Source organism: Rhinolophus sinicus, linkage group LG02 (assembly GCF_036562045.2).
Source record: "Rhinolophus sinicus isolate RSC01 linkage group LG02, ASM3656204v1, whole genome shotgun sequence".
Taxonomy (NCBI): domain Eukaryota; kingdom Metazoa; phylum Chordata; class Mammalia; order Chiroptera; family Rhinolophidae; genus Rhinolophus; species Rhinolophus sinicus.
Window position 1 is genome coordinate 170,290,790 of NC_133752.1, and position 20,087 is coordinate 170,310,876.

At 34.4% G+C, this 20,087-nt stretch overlaps 1 protein-coding gene across 7 annotated transcripts in view; it reads left to right on the plus strand.

Annotated features, from left to right (window-relative positions):
* The window catches only part of LMO3 (LIM domain only 3), a 54,673-nt gene that overhangs the window by 4,485 nt on the left and 30,101 nt on the right, over positions 1-20,087 (plus strand). For 5 of the 7 annotated variants that reach the window (XM_019744783.2, XM_074325969.1, XM_019744782.2 and 2 more), the window contains one exon: positions 4,773-4,986. In XM_019744783.2, the coding sequence (XP_019600342.1) occupies positions 4,781-4,986 (206 nt within the window). In that variant the 5' untranslated portion in view covers positions 4,773-4,780. Of the gene's footprint in view, positions 1-496; positions 768-932; positions 1,039-4,772; positions 4,987-20,087 lie in introns of those variants that run through there. The other 2 variants (XM_019744778.2, XM_074325967.1) reach the window with 2 other exon arrangements.

The window sequence follows — 20,087 nt, forward strand, 5'->3', positions numbered from 1 at the left end:
AAGGGAATTCGGTCCTATGTGGGTTCCGGACCCCCCCGCCCTTCTCCTTACTTGCTGGAATTCATGTTACCCCCACACCCAAGAGTTGAAATTAACAATCTTTTGGTTCTTGGTGACACTTCTGCCTCTCCCCACAATGCCATAACAAAATGTGGTTCCATCCAGACGGAAAAGTGACTGTTTGGGGAGGAGGGGCTGGTTGGGGAGAAGTGGCCAGAAGAGAGGTTGCGTGGAACAAGGTGCCTATGTCCTAATAGGCTGAGATTCAAACTGATGCAGCACATTTTTACGAGGGCTACCCACATAGCTGTTATGAAATACAACTCAGATTTATGATCTTTTTCATATTGAACATGATATGCTATGCTAACGCTGCATGTGACAGTTTAATCAAATCCATTTGTTACCACGAAGCTAAAAGGGGCCGCTGGGATTTCAGGATTACGGGCAGAGTTAGGGAAGCATGTGGCTTTGTCATTCGCCATCATTTTGCACACTGCCACACTGCGAGGGGCTCTGTATGTGCGCGGTGTCTCGTCTGGCCGCCCTCATCCCTTCCCCCACCCCCTGCTGCCACTCCGACCCGCTCCCAAAGTGCCTTCACAATAGTCGGTCCTCCGCGGTGTAGCCTGCGCACCAGGTCCACACTTGAGCTACATCAAGGAGACCCCCTTCCACGTCTACCTTTGGGCTTGGTGCTCAATGCGAAGCCGCTGCAACTCAGGCACGCCTAAGTCAACTCATGCAGAAAAAGGAGAAAAGTTTTGGTAAGGTTACAATCTATCATAGATGCACTTTGCCGGCGCTCGGCACTCTTGGCTGCTCAAAAGCCTCCCTGCTCTTCCGCTGCTTTTGTGTCTTTCTAAAAGATCAAAATATTATTGTTGTAACTGCTTTGAAAGACTGCTGCTTAAACCAATTAATCTTGCTAGGTGCAACAAACACTGCTACATTCTTTGCAAATCATCCCTGTGTGGCTGCAAAGACACAACCACAAAAGGCTGGAGCGTAACTCCGCAAGGGATTCTTTGTTAGAGTGTATGTATGTTTCTTATTTTTTTTTTTTTTTATTTTGCATGTGAGCTGCATCAAAATTGAACTCAGTCTTGCAAATCTCTTGTTGGCCTTTGCCAAGCACTAGCACTTTGCTGCCATGGTAACTGTAATTAAACTGATAAGAGTGGAAAAATGTCAGTATCTCTGAGCCTTGCAGCTGCATTGGAGAAAAAGGGAATCAAATTGGTTCCCAGCTCCATTGCTCAAAAAGGGGAGGGGGTGGGGGGTGGATGGGGGGGGTAATGTGGGGGTTGGGAGTTGAAGGGGCAGAACAGAGTTAAGCAGCTCCAGCGCCTGAGATCTGGGGACATCTATTTGCATTGTTGTCCCTTAGGGGCTGCAGCCTGTAGGGATGCTCTGGGCCAGTGAACAGAGAGAAACAAGCTTTTAGGCCCAATCCAATTCTCCAATCGGGGCTGGGGGCTGGGAGAGGATGAAGATGGGCAGGAAGAGAGAAAATCTTTTGTTTGGTACCTCTTGGCAATCGAATGACCATGTTGGCCAAATTCTTTTAATCTGTGTCACTGCTCCCAGCTGCAGAACCTGCATTCCCATTTTAGCATCTTCCTGAGGCACCTCATCTCTGCCAACCCCCTTTATGTATTCCCACTTCCAATTCCTTCTCCCAAATTGTTCTCTGTGAATCATCCGACCGGGACAAAATGTTTTCCATTCACTATGTGTAGTTAGTCCAAAAATATAAAAGACTGTGTCTAAGTGCTGCAAATCTTTTATTATGATTATTTTTTTAAACCCCTGTGTGTTGTGGAGTTGTGGTTACTTTGTTGTGTTAACTACTGAAGCTGAGACTGCGCGGATGAATGGCACAGAACAAGGGAACATAATGGAGGCAATCAACCGTTAGGCCGCCTCACAATGCAATCCAGGCAATTAAAAGCTCACCAGAGTTTAAATGAAATGGTTCTACTTATTTCTGCACACCACACTGCACAGGCTATTATTTATGTCTTTTTTTAATTATGATTTCCCTTAAACTGTCAAATAACTCAGAATGGCAGGGTCTCAGAGGCAATAAGAATTTCCCTCAGAACAATTTACATGCCAATCTAAAACTAGTTATGAGTCCTGATGTGCTATGAGCAACTTGTGAAATGTTTCTCAGCTCCAAACACATAACTCTACCCAGACGTGCTCTTCTGGATAGTGAGGGAGAGGCTGTTCACTGCTTTATGCCTTTTAGGTTCATGGCAAAGTGGTGACTACAAAACAGTTCTTTTTCTACAACTGGTAAAGTTGCATCGTATTGAAAAGATTTCCTTTGCAAGAGAAATGAGATGGTGTTCTCTAAAAGAAGGCATCCGGATAGAGTATATAATATCAAACTCCTTTTACGCCCAAGGCCAAACAGAATGTAAGAGTTTCAAATATTAATTGGCCTCTGAGTGCTAAATTAAAATGTCAACACAACAAAAACATTCGTGAAGACAAGCAGGGCAGTGTCGCTTGTGCCAAATGTTGGTATTCCCTGTCTTGGTTGCAAAGCATTTTGAATAAAGATAGCTGACCTTCCATGCTTGATGGTAGTAACACCACTCAGGGAAATACAGCTTGGCTACAACTAAGAAGGATTTTTACCAAAAAAAATTCAGCTTTGTGATATATATATATATATATATATATATATATATATATGCCTTATAAATTGGATAATTAGAATAGCCACTCTTAATATACCTCTAGATGTTTTCAATAATGAAATCCAGAATGTCATTTAGTAAATCAAAATTTCCCTCTCCCTCCAAATATATGGTTAAGAGGCACTAGAGTGTGATCTGGACTATATATTATTAATGGGATTCATTCCTTGTGGAACCTTGCTCGAAGACAGTAACTAGTTTTGATCAAAGAAACTTCATTTGTTAGAAGTTCTAGAGAGTGAGATTTAGCAGAGTTATCAAGAGTTATGATTAATCTACACTAGACCCTTAGCTCCTTCAAAGACAAAAAACAGAAAGCAGGTTGTAGGAATACCACCTGCTCTTCCATGCAAGCCCAGCTGCTTAGCTTGCTGCTCGGTAGACCACGGCTATGCATATCATGCAGAAAGAACAGTTACCCTGCTTTCTTCCTTGCCATTCCCTACTCCATTACCAAGTTACTTTTTATTGGAAGCTCAACTTCATAACAATATCACTAAATTTATGTATTATTTGTAGCTAGAAAACTTATTCAACTGTGAGGGTAGGGTGCCTGATGTCTCTTATCGGGGTGGTTAAAAAAATAAAATGATTGTGAAGGTAGTAGAGGTGAAGTCTTCGCAAAGCATCAGAGGAAACTGAAGAAGCTGTAACTATTTTGGAGTAGGAAAATAAACACAAAATCGTCAAGTTATAGCTTGGCATTTCTTTTCTTGAAACTTTCTAGTGCATGCGTATTTGTTTTTTTGTATCCTTCTATGTCCAAGTTTAAAACTTTATGCCTAGGAGAGGAAGCGTGAGATAGCAGTGGGATCTCTGGACTGTGAGGAAGGCACCACATCTAGTGTTTAACTGTTCTTCAGCTTTGAGCTAGTTCCTTAGCTGAGAAACCTCTCTTAGGCCTTTGTATCATAATTTATAAAATGAGGGAATTTGGAACTGATGATATGTATGGTGTTTTAGTGCTTTAAATCAGTTATTTGATAAACATGAAGCTCTTAATAGTTGGAACAGCTTTTTTAAAGCTGGATGTTTGACACTTAGGAAAGGACAAACGCAAAGGCGAATATCCTTTCATTGAAAAAATTTCAGTCAACTTGTAACCTATAACACCCAGCTAGACTCCTTATTAATGATGGAAATATTTCTCCAAAATATAGACAATGTCCCTATGTCTAGTATAGGATTATATAGTATATGTATAACACATTTACCTATGTATTTGTAATTTTATAGATATTTAGACCTGGCCTTCTGTTGCTTTTTCTGCTATAAAATAAGTTCACGTTTATGGTAATGAATTACATGATCCTATACTTTAGTTTTATATAAGAGCATGTAGTAGCCTATAGTTAGGTAATCTCTGCCATTAACAGAGGCACTAACTAATGCTTTTGAGTATAAACACATTTTATTTTAACATAATGAATACTTTGAAATATCAAGAGCACAGACAGAAGTATTTGGATGCTAACAAGTAATAAAGGATTGATGAGCTTTCCGTGACTGTACTATATACCTAACTATAAACATCTGTACTGCTAAGGAAGGGTAGTGTAATCCCATGAGGGTATATTCTCCTTCCATCTTCAGGCACATATTAAGTGAATTTTTTTTCAATAAAAAAATTCATTTTTGACTCATAGACTGTGCATGAACTAGTTTATTAAGAAGCTTTCTTTTAAGATTCTTAGCCATTTACTCACACTTTATCCCTAAAGGAACCACTCTGTGTAGAAAATGGGGACATTATAAAATTACTTAATGTTATTTAACTTCACGTATATAAGGTCATTTTACTATGTGCAACATGAATGCCTTACTTCTATCACTTTTATATGTGTGACTTCATAAATTATTTCATAAGGACTTTATAAAGTTTGAGCCTTTCTGTTTCCAAAATTTAGTTTGATTTTAGTACGGGGGGGCCCCCCAAAAGAAAGTGTAACACTCCTTGAAAAAGACAATGTTACACGTTTAACTTGTTTGAGGTCTTTTGACATCTTTCGAATCTTTCTTGGAGTCCCAGCTCTCTTTTTTGTTTTTGTCTTCCTTTAGGTATACAAATGCTCTCAGTCCAGCCAGACACCAAGCCGAAAGGTTGTGCTGGCTGCAACCGAAAGATCAAGGACCGGTATCTTCTAAAGGCACTGGACAAATACTGGCATGAAGACTGCCTGAAGTGTGCCTGCTGTGACTGTCGTTTGGGAGAGGTGGGCTCCACCCTGTACACTAAAGCTAATCTTATCCTTTGTCGCAGAGACTATCTGAGGTAGGAATTATCCTTGCACACTAGTGATGACTGGATTCCTTTTAAAATACTTTTGTAAGTGTATTTTTTTGGTTTGTTTCATTTCTTTACTACCAGCCTATATTCCTGACAGATGTTGACCTGTCAGCCTTCAAAATGTTGACAGGTGCCTATTAGCCAAACTATGGCTTCAGCAATGGCCAACGAAACACAGTATCTGAAGTGTTTCGATTTGACTTGCCTGGATGTTCATATTTAGGGATAGGTTATTCCACTGCCTATATTGAAATTGCCAGTTCATGTCAAGGATGTATTTGGGAAAAATCAGCATACAAATTTTTTATTAGACAATACGCGACCAGGTAGGCTGGGCATAACACAAAATATTCAGCTATCATTCTGTTTCAGATTTGTCAGACAATGTCTGTTTGAAATTCTCAACTGGTATTTATTAGTATTTTTATTGCACAATTTTGAAAACTTGCCCCGAGTGTGACTATATCTTTCCCCCATGGCATTCCAAGTGGTCATCACAAAGACATCACTGAGCATTAACAGTCTCAGACTTGCCAGTAGCTTTATGGAAATTAAGAAAGATCTCCATCATTGTGGAGAAATGATAGCCACTCTGCAAACTGTAAACATCTGAACAGTTTCAGGGCAATGCAAATGTTCTTGCTTATGAAGCCATGAGGCCGACTAAACTTGTTTCCCAGAATTGAATACTCAACACATGAACTTCTGTTTAAGAAAGATTATTTTGCTTTCCAGGGAACTTTGTGATTTCATTCACCTGCAAATTACTTATATTAATAAAGTGGGATCTATCAAATTAGAGCAATGATATATGGCATCATTTGGGTTTTCATATTTGATACAATTAATCATTTTTCTAGCCTGACATTAAGTGATTTATTTAATTTTTTTTTTTTCCCTATGACACAAAATTTATCAATCAGCCCTAACTCCTCAACCGTCTTGGTCATTTGAGGAGGTACTTTCTAGGAAATTTGGTGCTTCTTAGTATGTAATTCAGTTATTTTCAGTCTGATTTAATCTTGATATATAAAAACATGCTGTCTGATTAATTGTAGTTACAAGAGCATGAATCCAGCCAGTACTATTTCTCAGATTCTACTCTTTCCCCTTCTTAGGTCTGCCTCATCTGACTGCCTTCTGACTAATTGTGACCACTTGTTACTACTTTTCTGTGTTCTGAGGGCACAAAATAACGTGCAAGGTGCCAACAATGAGAAGTGAATCTCTATAGCCAGGATTTTCCTCATTGTGGTGGCACAACTAATCAGAATTAACTTATTGCATATATTCTTTTAGAACTGCAGTCTTTGAACTTTTCCCTTTGAAATAAAAATTTCTCCTCTGCTCATTGTAAATTATAGCCTCATTTCCACATAAAGCATTTGTATTTGCCCTTAGTGATTTAACATTGCTTCCTAGTTTCACTTTATCTTGACTAACCGGTAGTCATGGCTTTTTGACTCTTTTTTTTTTTTTTTTTTTTTTACTTTAACTTTTACATTTGTTTACAGCTTCAGTATCTCAAAGTGGAATTATATAACAACAATTCCAAAAAAAGAAGTTTATATAGTCTGGGCAAGGTTAAGGTGTCCCAATAAGCAATAAAGACAGAATTAAGTAAAATTTAATGAAGATCTCCTGAAATCTCTGGATTTTAAAAAGCAAAAATATAAATTTTCCAGTGAAATACCTGTGTCCTGAGTGAGGCTGTTTTGCAGTTGTCAATATGGTATGGAGTAGAGAAAGTAGACTTATTTTATTCTTCTTTACGGTAATAAAAATATGATGTTCAATTGCTATTTGATATCTCAAGGAAGTGTTTTGTTGAAGGGAATTTTTGTAATAGTTTTCATATCAGAAACTCCTATCCATCTCTAAGAGTCTACATGTTGCTTTTTGTGATAGAACTTGGAGTTAATGTCTGATGGCTTAAACTTTTAATGGTTGTTGACTTATTAAAAAATTCATACTCTTTCAACTGTAAACCCTGGTCCTAATTGCCAATATATTCATTTCTCAGAGTACAGTTTCCTCTTAAATCGGTCATTACCACATTAATGGCCAGTTGTTATGTTAACAGCGTAAAGGTTGTTAACATTTCAAACTAAATTGTTAACAGCAAGCTTATCCTTTATTTAAACTGAAGGTTTATTGTACATAGCATGACTTCTTTGGCAACTAGTAATTCATCAACACTTGAAAATTGCCGAAGTGAAATGAGGAATTGGTATGTATGTTAAACACTGTGTTATGTGTTACAGAATATGCCAGCGATGTGGTGTTTAGTTTTATTTGTATCTCAATGAAACTGGGGATGTTCAATAATATATGTCTCTGATGGGCAAATTAAAATAGTCTAATTCTGTATGTCAAATGGACAAATACAATCAAGCAAATTTTATTTACAAATTAATTTCTTTGAATGTGTATAGTCATTCAAAATGTTTATTGAATGCTTGTTGAGTGTGAAAGGCATAATTTTAGATAATGGATGAAATAACTAATAGAAAAAGAACAGGGCACTAAAACTGTTATTATCTAATTGTTTATTAATTACACAAAATCTGCAGTATTGCCAGTGAACAAGTAATCTTCTGTGGCTATTTTCTCAAGCTTTGAAAATAATTTTTCTAATTTCCCCCCAAGTTTAGTACATTTCCCTTTTGTATTTTGTACAGCCAATGCTTAACCTCTTAAATCCTACTAAAAAGTGGCTTGGTTTGGTTTTTGGTCTTTGGATATTATATAATTTCTTTGATACACCAAACAAACCATAAATAACTTGTAGGTTTGTATTTTTATGTCTAAATCACTAGGCATCTAAGCAAGAATATGGAAAATGATAAAGAAAAAATAGTTTACCTGGACTAGTAAATTACTGGCTTTGGTATTATCTTGGGCTAGATAATTTTTTCATATCTAGAGAAGAGTGACTTATTTTTGCCAATTGTATTTAACTTCCTAATAACTTCTTCCAAAAAAACAAAACAAAACAAAAAAACCACTTCTAATGTTAAACCTTGAGTCTTGAAGTTCTTACATTTTATTTTGCATTACGTGGAGCAGTGATAGTAGTGACACGTTTTTATAAGTTGTTTGAATAAGGAATAAAGGAATTTAAATCATAAGATATTTTCTTAAGAGTTATCAAAACTATTATTGTGGTAAATTTAATTTCTGTCAGATTTTTTTTTCTCCTTTGTGGCACAATTAGCTATATTTAAGAAAAAAGAAAAAAACATTTTACAGTGTGCGTGCTGAGTTTCAAATCTTAACAGTTCACTTACAGGGCTGGTATCATGTATTTTATTTTTCTGTAGAATGTAAAATGCATGGATCAGATGAGAGAGAATTTGCCAGTTTGTATGATTATTTTCCGCCTTCAGAAACTCATTAGATATAGCAACAGAAGGATTGACTTTCAAAAAACTTCCTCTATTAACATGCTTTCTGATTTAAATTATGAAGTCAATCTGCCCATCAATATTTATATGTCAAGACCTAAAAATGTGTCTGTTAAAAATGTATCCAACACATTTATAACTTTGTATTTTTAAAAGTTGAGCTTATGACCAATTAGACATGGAAACACATTTGTACCTTGAACTGGAGCTTGAAATTAATAGACCAAAGTAAATTAACAATTATTCTGTAAAAATAGCAAAGTTTTAGTAGATATTTACAGGACTCTAATCATTGCCAAGCTATCATCCTCATTTCAGTTTGGAAAAATATGAATTAAGTAGTTAATATATAGTCAGAGTTTTAAAACTAAGATTTTGTGGCAAGTGTTAAGAAGTAAAATCAGGAGAAATAAACAAAATTCTTTTCAACTTGGAGGCAGTAAAGGATATCAGAATTTATCACTCAAGTTTTTGGGCAATTTTTGCTTATTTTTTGTTGTTAAGCCTAAAACTTCTGGTGGTACATTTTAAACACTAAGTCAGTATAGACTGTATCTTTTATCTCTATGATGGTGTCTTACCAGAGAATGTATTCAAAGCTGTTTGTTGTGACATGTGCCATGGAAGCTACTTATAGCTTTTCCTATATGAGAAGCTAAAAATGTCTTATATAAATTTTAATGCAATTTGCTATTTTTACATTTGAGGATGACTTGTTTAAAATGAAACTACTGAGAAAGAGTGATACTTCATGCTCCACCAGAGTTGCCAATTAACAAAAAGAATTCGAAGTTCCTATGCTTATTACAAATTTTATATACTTTTAATATAGTAATATGATAACTTTAAAACAGGAAATTAAAATTAAATGCTACATAAAAAAAGATCTAGCTATAACTTTATTTCACACTAATTAAACCTAGTGCCTCTAAATTTTTACATAAGGTTAAATTTATATTAATACAAATTTATATTAATACAAATTTATATTAATACATATTTAAGTAAATATGAATATGTTGTTAATATTCTTTTATCTGACACTTCACTGCGCCAGTTTTATTTAATGTTGAATAAAGTGTTCATTATTTTTTTCCTTCATTGTCATTAATATTAGCCAGTTGAAAATATCTTCCCCAGAAGTGAAGTGTTGTTATTTGAAGAATCACTTTTATTTTAAATTCTGAAAATTTAAGCTTTTGTATGGAATGGAAAGCCTACCAAATATACCTTTTTTCCTCCCTACAAGCTTCATTTAAACTTTCTTAACATTTTATTATAGTTGTTAACTTTTACCGTATTTAAATGTCTAAGCTAATCTTAGTATTATGAAGTATTTTGACATATGAGTGTGTTAGACTCCATAGTCTGTTAAAAAGTATGGTTATATTCCTTGCAAATTATTTTACCTTATTTATAGCTTTCTAAAAAGTTGTAATTTTAAGCCTATTTTTCTGTTTATTATAGTAAAGTATTATTCAATTTTACGTTAAATATTTAGACTATATACCAGTCATGGACCAGTGCACATTGAGGGGAAACAATTTTGTTTTGTACAATACATTGGTATAGTGTCCCTCACTTTAGGAAAAATTGGTAAATTCATACCAGTCTTCCTCAGTGACAACTTCTTTGCAATAATCTCTTCAAACTATTTCATCTACGTAGAGAATTTCCTATTTGTAAATTTATCAATAATGTCTTTCTGTCCTTAATTCTGCAATGCATCCATTTTCAGTAAATGAGTATTTTATATAGTTATTTTTGTTTTGTGGCTTTTTGCTTTGGTTTGTTTGGCAGACAAGATATTTTCACTGAAAATAACCCTCCCAGTGAAGAATATTAAAAATACAAAAATACTTCACACTGTTTCTATATCTTAACTGTCTTTTATCTTTTTATAAAGCATGGAATACTTCAGTCAGGATAGCTTTTACACATAAGATGGATAAGTTAGACATACCTGACTTAGCAGAAAAATATTGTTTCTACAAGTATATTTAGGATTAAATGCATCTGGAAGAACTACATTTGAGAATTACTAAAATTACTTATTTTGTACTTTATAAATACATAGAACTCTATTTTTTTGGTTGCTTTTAAAGTATATCAAAGTAAGCCAGCACTTCATTTATAAACTCACCATTAACTTCCATTAAGTGACTAATAATAAATTGTAATGCTGTGTTTTAACTGCATAAACATATATTAAGGAATCTCATTTTTAAAATAAACTGAAAGTAGTGATTTTGTAAATGGTTTTGATGAATACATGCATTGTACAAATGTGTCATGTAGTTCAGTGTTCTGCCTCACATAAAAATTGTATAGCCTAAGAGAAGAATCACGCCAACCCAAACGACCATTATGTTTTTCTTATAACACTGTGAGATTTTGAGATCTTATTTTGGCATTTGGTTTGAAAACTCTTTCTAGTTCCTATGGCAGTGTCTTCTATGACTCAAAATTATATCCTGCCACCTCATTCTATCTTAAAAAAAAAAAAAGAAAATTACTGAACATTTCTCAGTTTTATCAATAAATATTAAAATACATGAACTGTAAATACAGAACAAGATCTTGAAAACAAGGAAAATAAAAATAAAAATAGTAATGTTCTATTCAACTGACTAGATACTTTTTTAAACAGCATTTGTATTAGCTGTTGTTTTTTAAAGGTATTTTTTTTGTTTTAATTTTTAAAAATTGGTTTATATAAGTGATTACTCCTACTGATATGTGGAATTTCCCCTTGTTAAGCATTTAAAGTGATGTAGGTATATATACATCATATATATATATATATATATATATATATATATATATATGCTATACATACAGATATTAGAACCTAGGTAATCTTGAAATGAACATAAGTTTTGTCATAATTGACTTTCACCAAATTGCTGGCTTGGCAGGTTCTGAAACTTATAAAATTCAGATATTTAATGCCAGCTAGTTAGTATTGTAAACTATAGCACTGACTTATTCTCACAGGGTATTCACCATTCTAAGAGGAAAGTATTATAATACTATAGAATGCCTAAATTTATTTCATTGTGATTTTTATCACCTAGTTCTGTTTTTCTCAGCTCCTATGAAGTTTGATACAGTCTGTTCTATTTCTATTTCTACTATCGCAATATACTTGTTTTGATTATTAACCATACATTTCCTTTTTCAAGGTATTTGTAAGAAATGTATTTTGAAATGGAAGTTTACATTGTGAAACAAAAAATGTGGCAATTAGATTTTCATTTCTTACTTTAAAGCAATTTCTCTTGCTTATTAGATTTTTTTGCCCCTTATTATCAATGTTAATGGATAACTTTTCTCTAAAGGAATTAATCCATAAGCCTACTCTTTTATTGTATTGAGCAAATGTATTTACTATATTAATAAACTACCCACATCAGTCACCTGTGCATTCATCTATACCATTTTTGCTTATTGCCCTGTATTATCAAAACTTCCTGATAGACCTTTTTCCTTCTCAGTAATATTTTTATAGTTACATAAAGATTCTAAATCTTTTGCTGAATACTGTTCCTCCATAGTGTTAGTCATTTATAATGCAAAAATCTCTAGCTGTGGACTGGACTAGTTTTTAAAAAAAATCACACTTGAGATAAATAGTCATCTTGGAATAGTCAGATCCCTGATTTGAAGTTGGAAAATTAACAGTAAGCAGCATGCATTAAGTTAGATTCTAACCAGCATGTGTTGTTATGATTCAATTTAATATTAAAAACTCTCCAACTGGGCTACTGGGAAAATAAAAGACTCTTAGGAATTCAAAGATTATTTGCAGAGGAGTATACCAAAGCCGTATTTAAGTAAAATTGTTATTACTGATGCAGTAATGCATCGTTTACGTTAAACCCATCCTATTAATAAAAACAAATCAGTTTTAGTAAACATAAATTTCATGTATGACAAAGACTAGTAAGGGGGCAGGGAGCTTCATAAAATGTGCTAATGCTAACATTTACTAGTCATCTAAACACCAGAGAAAAAAATAAATTCTCATCTCACTTGTGCCGTGGGATCCTAACTGGCAACTTCAAGAGGAAAATAGTAATTTTTTCACTTTGCTAGCTTATTCTTATTTTCTAAAACTTTTAAAACAATATCATGTTTCTCTTATAGCAATTCTAACAGAGATGCATATGATTTTTGAAATTATTTTATTTTTCTTCTTTTCAAAATATTTCAAAATCTCTTAAGTAATGTCCTTTGATAAATTGCTCACATTTCACCAAAAATAGCAGGGTCAAGACTGTTACATTTTAAAATACCTGATGGCATTGAGCACGATGACTATTTGGTGTTTATCAGCTGCTCAATAAAAATATATTCTGACCAACAGATACATATTAGACTGGGTAAGATGAATGATTAGTATCTGTTCCTTAGCTTGGGTGGATGAGGTGGTGGTGGGATAGACAAATGGAAAAAGCAATCATAATTTCTAACACTAAATATGAGTATTAGTTTCAATGGGCAAGTTTATTTGTATTTTACAGGTGAGAAGTTCAACTATACTGTGAACATAATTTTAAAGCCTGTAAGTATTGCATGTGAATATCCATTGAGGGATCATTTGTGCTTTGGGAGATACAAAGAAATTACAAGTTATTGAATTGCCTTAAAATTTATAAACTAGTATTTTCTGTAGCCATTTACTAGAAAAAAAAAAAGAGAAATGTTCTGAGCTACAAGAGTCCCTTCTTTCCACAGCGTGCCCTTGATGAGTGGGTAATATTGGTGTTTATATTTATGATCACATGTTTTGCTATCTAACAGTTTAAAAATGAGACCATTAGTCACCTAACAAATATTTAAGTGCCAATACTTCATTGCTATAAATAATGAATGTAGAGTATTATATTTCCAATTGATCTTATATAATATATAAATATAAAGCTATTAATATTTTACTATGTAAAGAAGAAGGTAGTCTGAGAAATTTGGGAAGAACTTAAGGGCAAGTTAATTTTCATATTTTCTACAGCTGGTGGATTCACCATGGTTGTTAAACAACTGAGTAAAATATATGGTTTTAATTTAATTATGTCCCATGGAACTGATACAGAGAATGAGGCAAGGTCTAATCAAAAGAGAGGTTATAAATAATAAGTAAATATTGGGCTCTGTAAAAACCATATTGCAGTCCTATTATGAAAGCTGAGCTTCAAGCTTCATAGTTATATTTTGGATGCAGAGAAAGATAGTTAGCTCTGTAACTGTCATGCTATTTGCGTTGTTTCATCTCTTATCAGTTATCAGTAAGCTATCTTTTGCAAGATAGCCCCTTGCAAAACCCTTAGAATCCTTGGTCCCCATTTTCCTATTCGACAAATATCATTAATCTGTATACTTCTAAGTACTGTACAAAGCCCTGCATACAGCACTGAAAAAAAAACAAAAACAACACAGTATTACCTCTGCCCTTTATAGAGTTTATATTCTAGTTAAAGGAAGCACATAATCGACAAAATAAGTATTGAGTGCATTAGGAGATGATAAACACTACAGGAAAAATACAACAGTATAAGAAGCTTGTGGAATTTGTATTTGTGTGTGTGTGTGTGTGTGTGTGAGAGAGAGAGAGAGAGAGAGAGAGAGAGAGAGAGAGAGAGAGAGAGAGAGAGAGAGAGAGAGAGAGAGAGAGAGAGAGAGAGAGAGAGAGAGAGAGAGAGAGAGAAAGAGAGAGGGCCTTGAAAAATTAAGTAGGATACACAGGAACAGCCTTGTTGAGATGGCGATTTGAGTAAAGACCTGAAAAAAGTGAAGGAACTAGCCATGAGGATGTATAGGAAGGGTGTCATTCTGGACACAGGGAGCAGCCTATACAAAGGCCTTGGCATGGGAGATTTACTGATGTGTTTGAGGAACCTCAAGGATGTTAGTGTGGAATGAGTGAGAGCAGAAGAGGAAAGGATTAGAGGCAGCCACTATGTGGTCCTGTGATATATCCCCTGTCCTGTTACAACCTAGAATGCACCTATACTTATCTAAATGTCCTCTAAGGAAGTGGTAATACAGTTGGCCTTACATATTTTCAATCTGCGGGTAGGAATCCATGGATGGAGAGAGCTGACTATATGCATTGTTCTATGCCATTTTATATAAGGTGACTTGAGCAAATGCAGATTTTGGTATCTGCTGTGGTCCTGGAACCAATCCCCTGCAGATATGAAGGGACGACTGTACTACAATTTGAGAACTGCTGTGACCCTTATTCAGTTAGATTGTTATGGACTGAATTTCATTTGGGATTATAGAACTCATCTGCTAAATTGAATGGGACTAGTTTTCACTTATTATTTACTGGTATTTTTTAAAATTTTTTATTAAATATATTGGGGTTACATTGGTTAGTAAAATTATATAAGTTTCAAGTGTATGTTTCTGTAATATATCATCTTTATATTGCCTGGTGTATTCACCACCCAGAATCAATTCTCTATCACCATATATTTGACCCCCTTTTTCTTCTTTTACCACCGGTAACCACTGAACCATTGTCTGTGTCTTTGAGTTTTTGTTTATTTGTTTGCTTGTCTTGTTCCTTTGTTTTTTGTTGTTGTTGTTTGTGTGTGTGTGTGTGTGTGTGTGTTTAAGATTTTATCGTTGCTTTCAGTTTTATATCCCACATATGAGGGAAATCGTTTGGTTCTTGACGTTTTCTGACTTATTTTGCTTAAGCATGGTAATCTCAAGATCCATCCATGTTGTCACGAATGGCAGCAATTTACTGTTTTGGTTTTTTTTAAAATGTTTTTTCATTTGGCCTCAATGATCATCTTGTGTGATTAAGTAACTGCTGTGAAACGTGAATCTCAAATAGACCTCAAGATTTCATCATTTGATTGCCTTTTGCCAGTTCACAGGTGATAGTATAGTTTTACGTTTGTGTTCAGGTCGACACATCTACATACATCTACTAAAATGAGTCATGGACTATTTATACATCATAATATTTCAATGTGAAATACAAAGGAATGCCCATATTGATGAGCTAGGACTGCCCACACAGCATGCATGAGGGTAACAGCTTGGTCAAAGATATCCTTAAACTCTCTCCTGATCATAACGTAATTGATATTTTTTTAATACTTAGGTGATAAAAATTGCAAAGATGTGGATTTTGCAAAGGCTGCCAATTTCTATCTTGAAGTGGAAACATCAGTTATTCTAGGTCTGAAGGGTGACTTTTTTCATTATTTTTAAAGTAGTTTCATTTAATTAAATTACTTCCTAGAACAAAATATTTAAAATAACACATTCACTTTGTCATAAATGTTTCCAAATCCAGCATTTAGAGAAAATACATCAAAGGCTTATTGTCATTTAAAACAATTTGTTTAATAACATTCTTGATGAGATAAAACAAAATAGCATTCTCTTTATACTTAATGTTTCTCACCCCTACCCTAATCCCAGCTCACTAATTTTAGTTTCACATCAAGAAGGGCTATGCATTAATCTTTAAAACTAAAAGATTAATATGCATTCCTATTTGTAAGAGTGGGATTTGTATGTACAAACTGTTTTTACTTTTATAAATTAAAAAAAAAAAGTTAAGTGATACTCTAAATACAAATCAAAGTACTTGAACCTGTATTTGTATTTATAAAATGGGCTGGGCTGCATCATGCGTGTTGGTTGAGAAGCTGGGCTAATGTGCCTTGCATCTGAAAACGCAGCACAGTATGAAATAGGTGAGCTTTCAACATAGTGGCCATCTGTATACTTCATGCACAAAGAGATTCAAAACATACTTTTTAGAAAGCTAGGAGATGGTGGCCAAGTGACTTTACAAGTCTTAATTCCTGCTGTCACTATGCACATCACGTGTTTTTATGTTATAATTTCCAGCAGCCCTCCTCCTATACTTGTTGGCAGGTGGAACATCAGTTGTAACTGCCATCTTGTCCTGGTTGAGTTGAATACCTGTATTCCTAATCATTTTGTGAGTCTCATCTTTCAAAGTGGATGGATTTGAGCTTGATTTTAAGGAAAAGTCACTTGATCTTGAGTTGATAGTTGATCAGTGTTTAAATAATCTTGTCAGTGGTACTTATTAGACTAACCCTTATTTTTGGAAGAGAGATTACATGCTTATTTGACTAAATGTGTTAAATGCTTTGTCTTCTCAATGAACTATGGGTTTCTGTAGTGTCTTGAAATGTATATATTTTGAGGAGATTAAAATTTTTAGAAATTTTTTTTATTTTCCTCACTGTGTGTTTCTCATTATTCTACCATATGGGTGTAGCCCTCCCCCTCCCCCACAACTATCATTAATGGCAAATTAATCATATATGATCCATTCATCAGCTAGTTTTTACCTTCTCTGAATATCACTTTGTATAAAGAAAAATGTCACACCACTTCTTGCTAATTCCCTAAACATCTCCCATAGCAGGTGAGGTTAGATCTAATCCTGAGGCTTTAGAGGCATGTTAAATGAGGCTTAATGGTGAGAAGTACAGATTTGAAGTCTGCCCAATTCTGTGATATGATCATAGGAAAGTTACACAACCTCTCCAAGCCTCAATGTACATATCTGTAATTGGGAGTAATGGACCCATTCATAGAATTGTCAGGGGGTGTCAGTGAAATGTCGTAGGGAAAGAATTGACACACTGGTTGACACTCCAATGTGAGCTTCTGTTGTTATAAATGAAGAACAGCATTGAGTTATGAAGATAAAAGAGTTTGAAAATTAAATATGAGGAGAAGATGGAAGAAATAGATTAAAATGAGGTTTAAGAATGATAAATAATCAAGAATGTGAAAAGGTGCTACTATAATATGGTCTTTTACCAACTTTCCATCTAAAAGAAGGTTGATGCCTAAACACTATGGCCATATAGAAAAAACATTTAACAGTGGAGATTATTGGAATCTGGAATAGGTTATTAAGGTTATTGAGATTATAGTATATTTTACATGAATTAAAATTAATTTAAATCTTTTGGGGAATTACTGAACATGCGATTTTCTTTGTAACTGAGGTGGTAGTTTTCTGAAATATATGCCCACACTCTCCACTTTTTAGCATGTGAAAGTTCTGTGGCCTTGTAAAGCATTATATTTAATATCCCATAGGGTAGAATTATATATAAAATTTCAGCATGCTCAAGGTTTCCTTTATAGCCCTGATTTTTCTGTTTTTCCTCAGGTGGCAAAGACAATTGAATGCCAATATCTTTTAACTGATATTCTTTTACATAGTATTCTCTAAACATTTTGATTGTATACTTCCATTCCAAAAGAAATTTAAGTGTGTACCTTCAATTTAAATATATATTTATCAATCATAAATACTTCATTTTGTAAATTAAAAAAATAATGTTTAAAGGATAAAATATAAAAAAATCAGAAATGTTAATGATTGTTTAAGCATCCCTGGGATCTGCGTACCCCCAGTACGGGGAGTGCTATTCTTAATAGGTTTTTAAGCTTATTTGAAAGTTATTTGGTAGTGATACTTGTGAATAAAAGGGGAGAAAGACCAATACCTGGGAAAAAAGTTGTAAAAGAGAAATGGGGTAGTTGTTTGAAAGAAAAGGAGTTTCTAAACATCAGCTAATAGGCCTTGCTCTGTCCATTTAACATTAAATCAAGGTTTTCCTTCATGAGAAATGTGGTAATGTATGTAGACTCTTTCTAATGTTATATTCTAACCACTGGTAACATTAATATGAGGCAGGGTTTGCCTCTCCCTCTCAACCCCCTGTTCAGGACACGGTGAGATTTTAGACAGATAAGTGCTAAGAGAACCCTATGTACCGAAGGCAGTGTTTACTGCAAGTAATACATATCATTGTTTGTCTCCTGTAGTGAAAAATACTTGTGTCCTGCTATTAAAATGCACTCCTGACAGACCAGTGCTTGCTATTATAGGGTCCATTGCTTAAAAAAATGATACACTGACAGAAATACAATTTAAGAAAATTTAACACCAAGGGTAGCCAACCATGTAGGCTACTATTAAGGGGCCAAAACTCAAGGCCAGGGGTTTATTTAAAAAGAGGCACAGTTTATTTGCTAGTAGTAGGCAAAGTTAAAAGAAAAAAAAATCGAATTTGAATTCCTTGCTCTCTAGTCTGTAGAAAATTAATGAAAGCAACAGTTCAATAAGATTTTATTGCAGAAATGTTTAAGTGAAACGTTTTAAGAATGCTTTGGAATTTTTAAACAGTTACTTACCATTTAGAAAGCTGTAACACTGCAGTGCGTAACAAATTGTTAGCATTAGATCCTGGGAACACCCAGTGATTTTCTTAAAATGTGTAGTCAGAGCTGGTTAATCTGAATCCCTTTGGTCATTGAATTGTGTGTGTGTGTGTGTGTGTGTGTGTGTGTGTGTGTGTATGTATGTATAGCTTATAAATATATTTGAGATTGATAGGTCAGCAGCACCCACGATTACTACAATTTAAAATGTAAGCTATTGTCCAAGTACCCTTTTGGGTACAATTTGGTAGTTAAATGCATTGGATTTGTAACAAAGCCTTTTGAGAAGGAAAATAACCAAGTATGAGATGTGATGAGATATGTTGGATTTCAGAAGAGTACAGAATGTTCTAATGAATAAACTGCTACTGAATGATGATAAAGCATGTTTTTAAGCTATCACATGGCTCTATTATTAGGGGAGAAAATTCCATGAATTTAGATGAGATGTATTATCTAATTTTACCATTTTAAAAACAAATCTGCCATCCAGTAATATTTGATGCCAACTGTGTATGGATTACATGTTCCTTTGGGAGAAAGGTTACAAAAGTAATACAATAAATAATCTGAGCTTATGGGGCTTAACTCAGGTATCATAGAAATAGAAAAAAAAACATTGTCTACTGCTATGGAGAATCCGAAGATATGTATCTTACATTTTCTACCCTGATGATATAGTCTTATAGCCACACCCTAAGATGGGCCTTGCGAGGCAATTGATCCTGCCAAGAAAGGATGTTCAAAGATGCATTTTCTTTGCAGATGTCCTCCAAAATTCAGTTTGTCTGAATCTGACAATATTATACAACAGAATCGTTTTCTGTGAACATGGAAGGTAATGCATATTATGAAATTTGTCCAGACACATTGTCCAGGGCCTCTGTGACTCAGCTCTGTGATGGAGCAGACCCAGAAATCTCTGCTGAGGAAGGCTGATCCTCAGTGCTCCTTGCCACAGCCATGTGATGGCTTTCCATACATGCACATTAATTTACTTACATTTCTAAGTTCCATGTGTGGACGTTATCTAATATCATGGTGTCGCTCCAGTCTGTGATCTTACCAGAGATGACAACTTCAAATGCTGCCCTTAGGTGCTTTTTTTTTAAGTTATCTGAAGGAAATAGTATTTAGGGTGGATTACCTGAAAAGTCTGGATGTTAAGCTGCTTCTTCTAATAGTTTTAAATTTATCCTTTGGATCACTCCAGAGAGCTGTGCACTTGAAATGGACCCCTATTGTTTTGGCCCCTCAACATTTTTCTCAGAACTGTACATCAGGGTTTCACCATCAGCTTGTGTTGAAGAATATTTTAATAAGCAACTGCAAAAAATTCTGTGTCTTGGGGACACTGTTGTGTACTTTGTTTACTCTATCACACCCAATGCCCTATATAGACTCACTGTTGAAATTCCCTCCAGATCT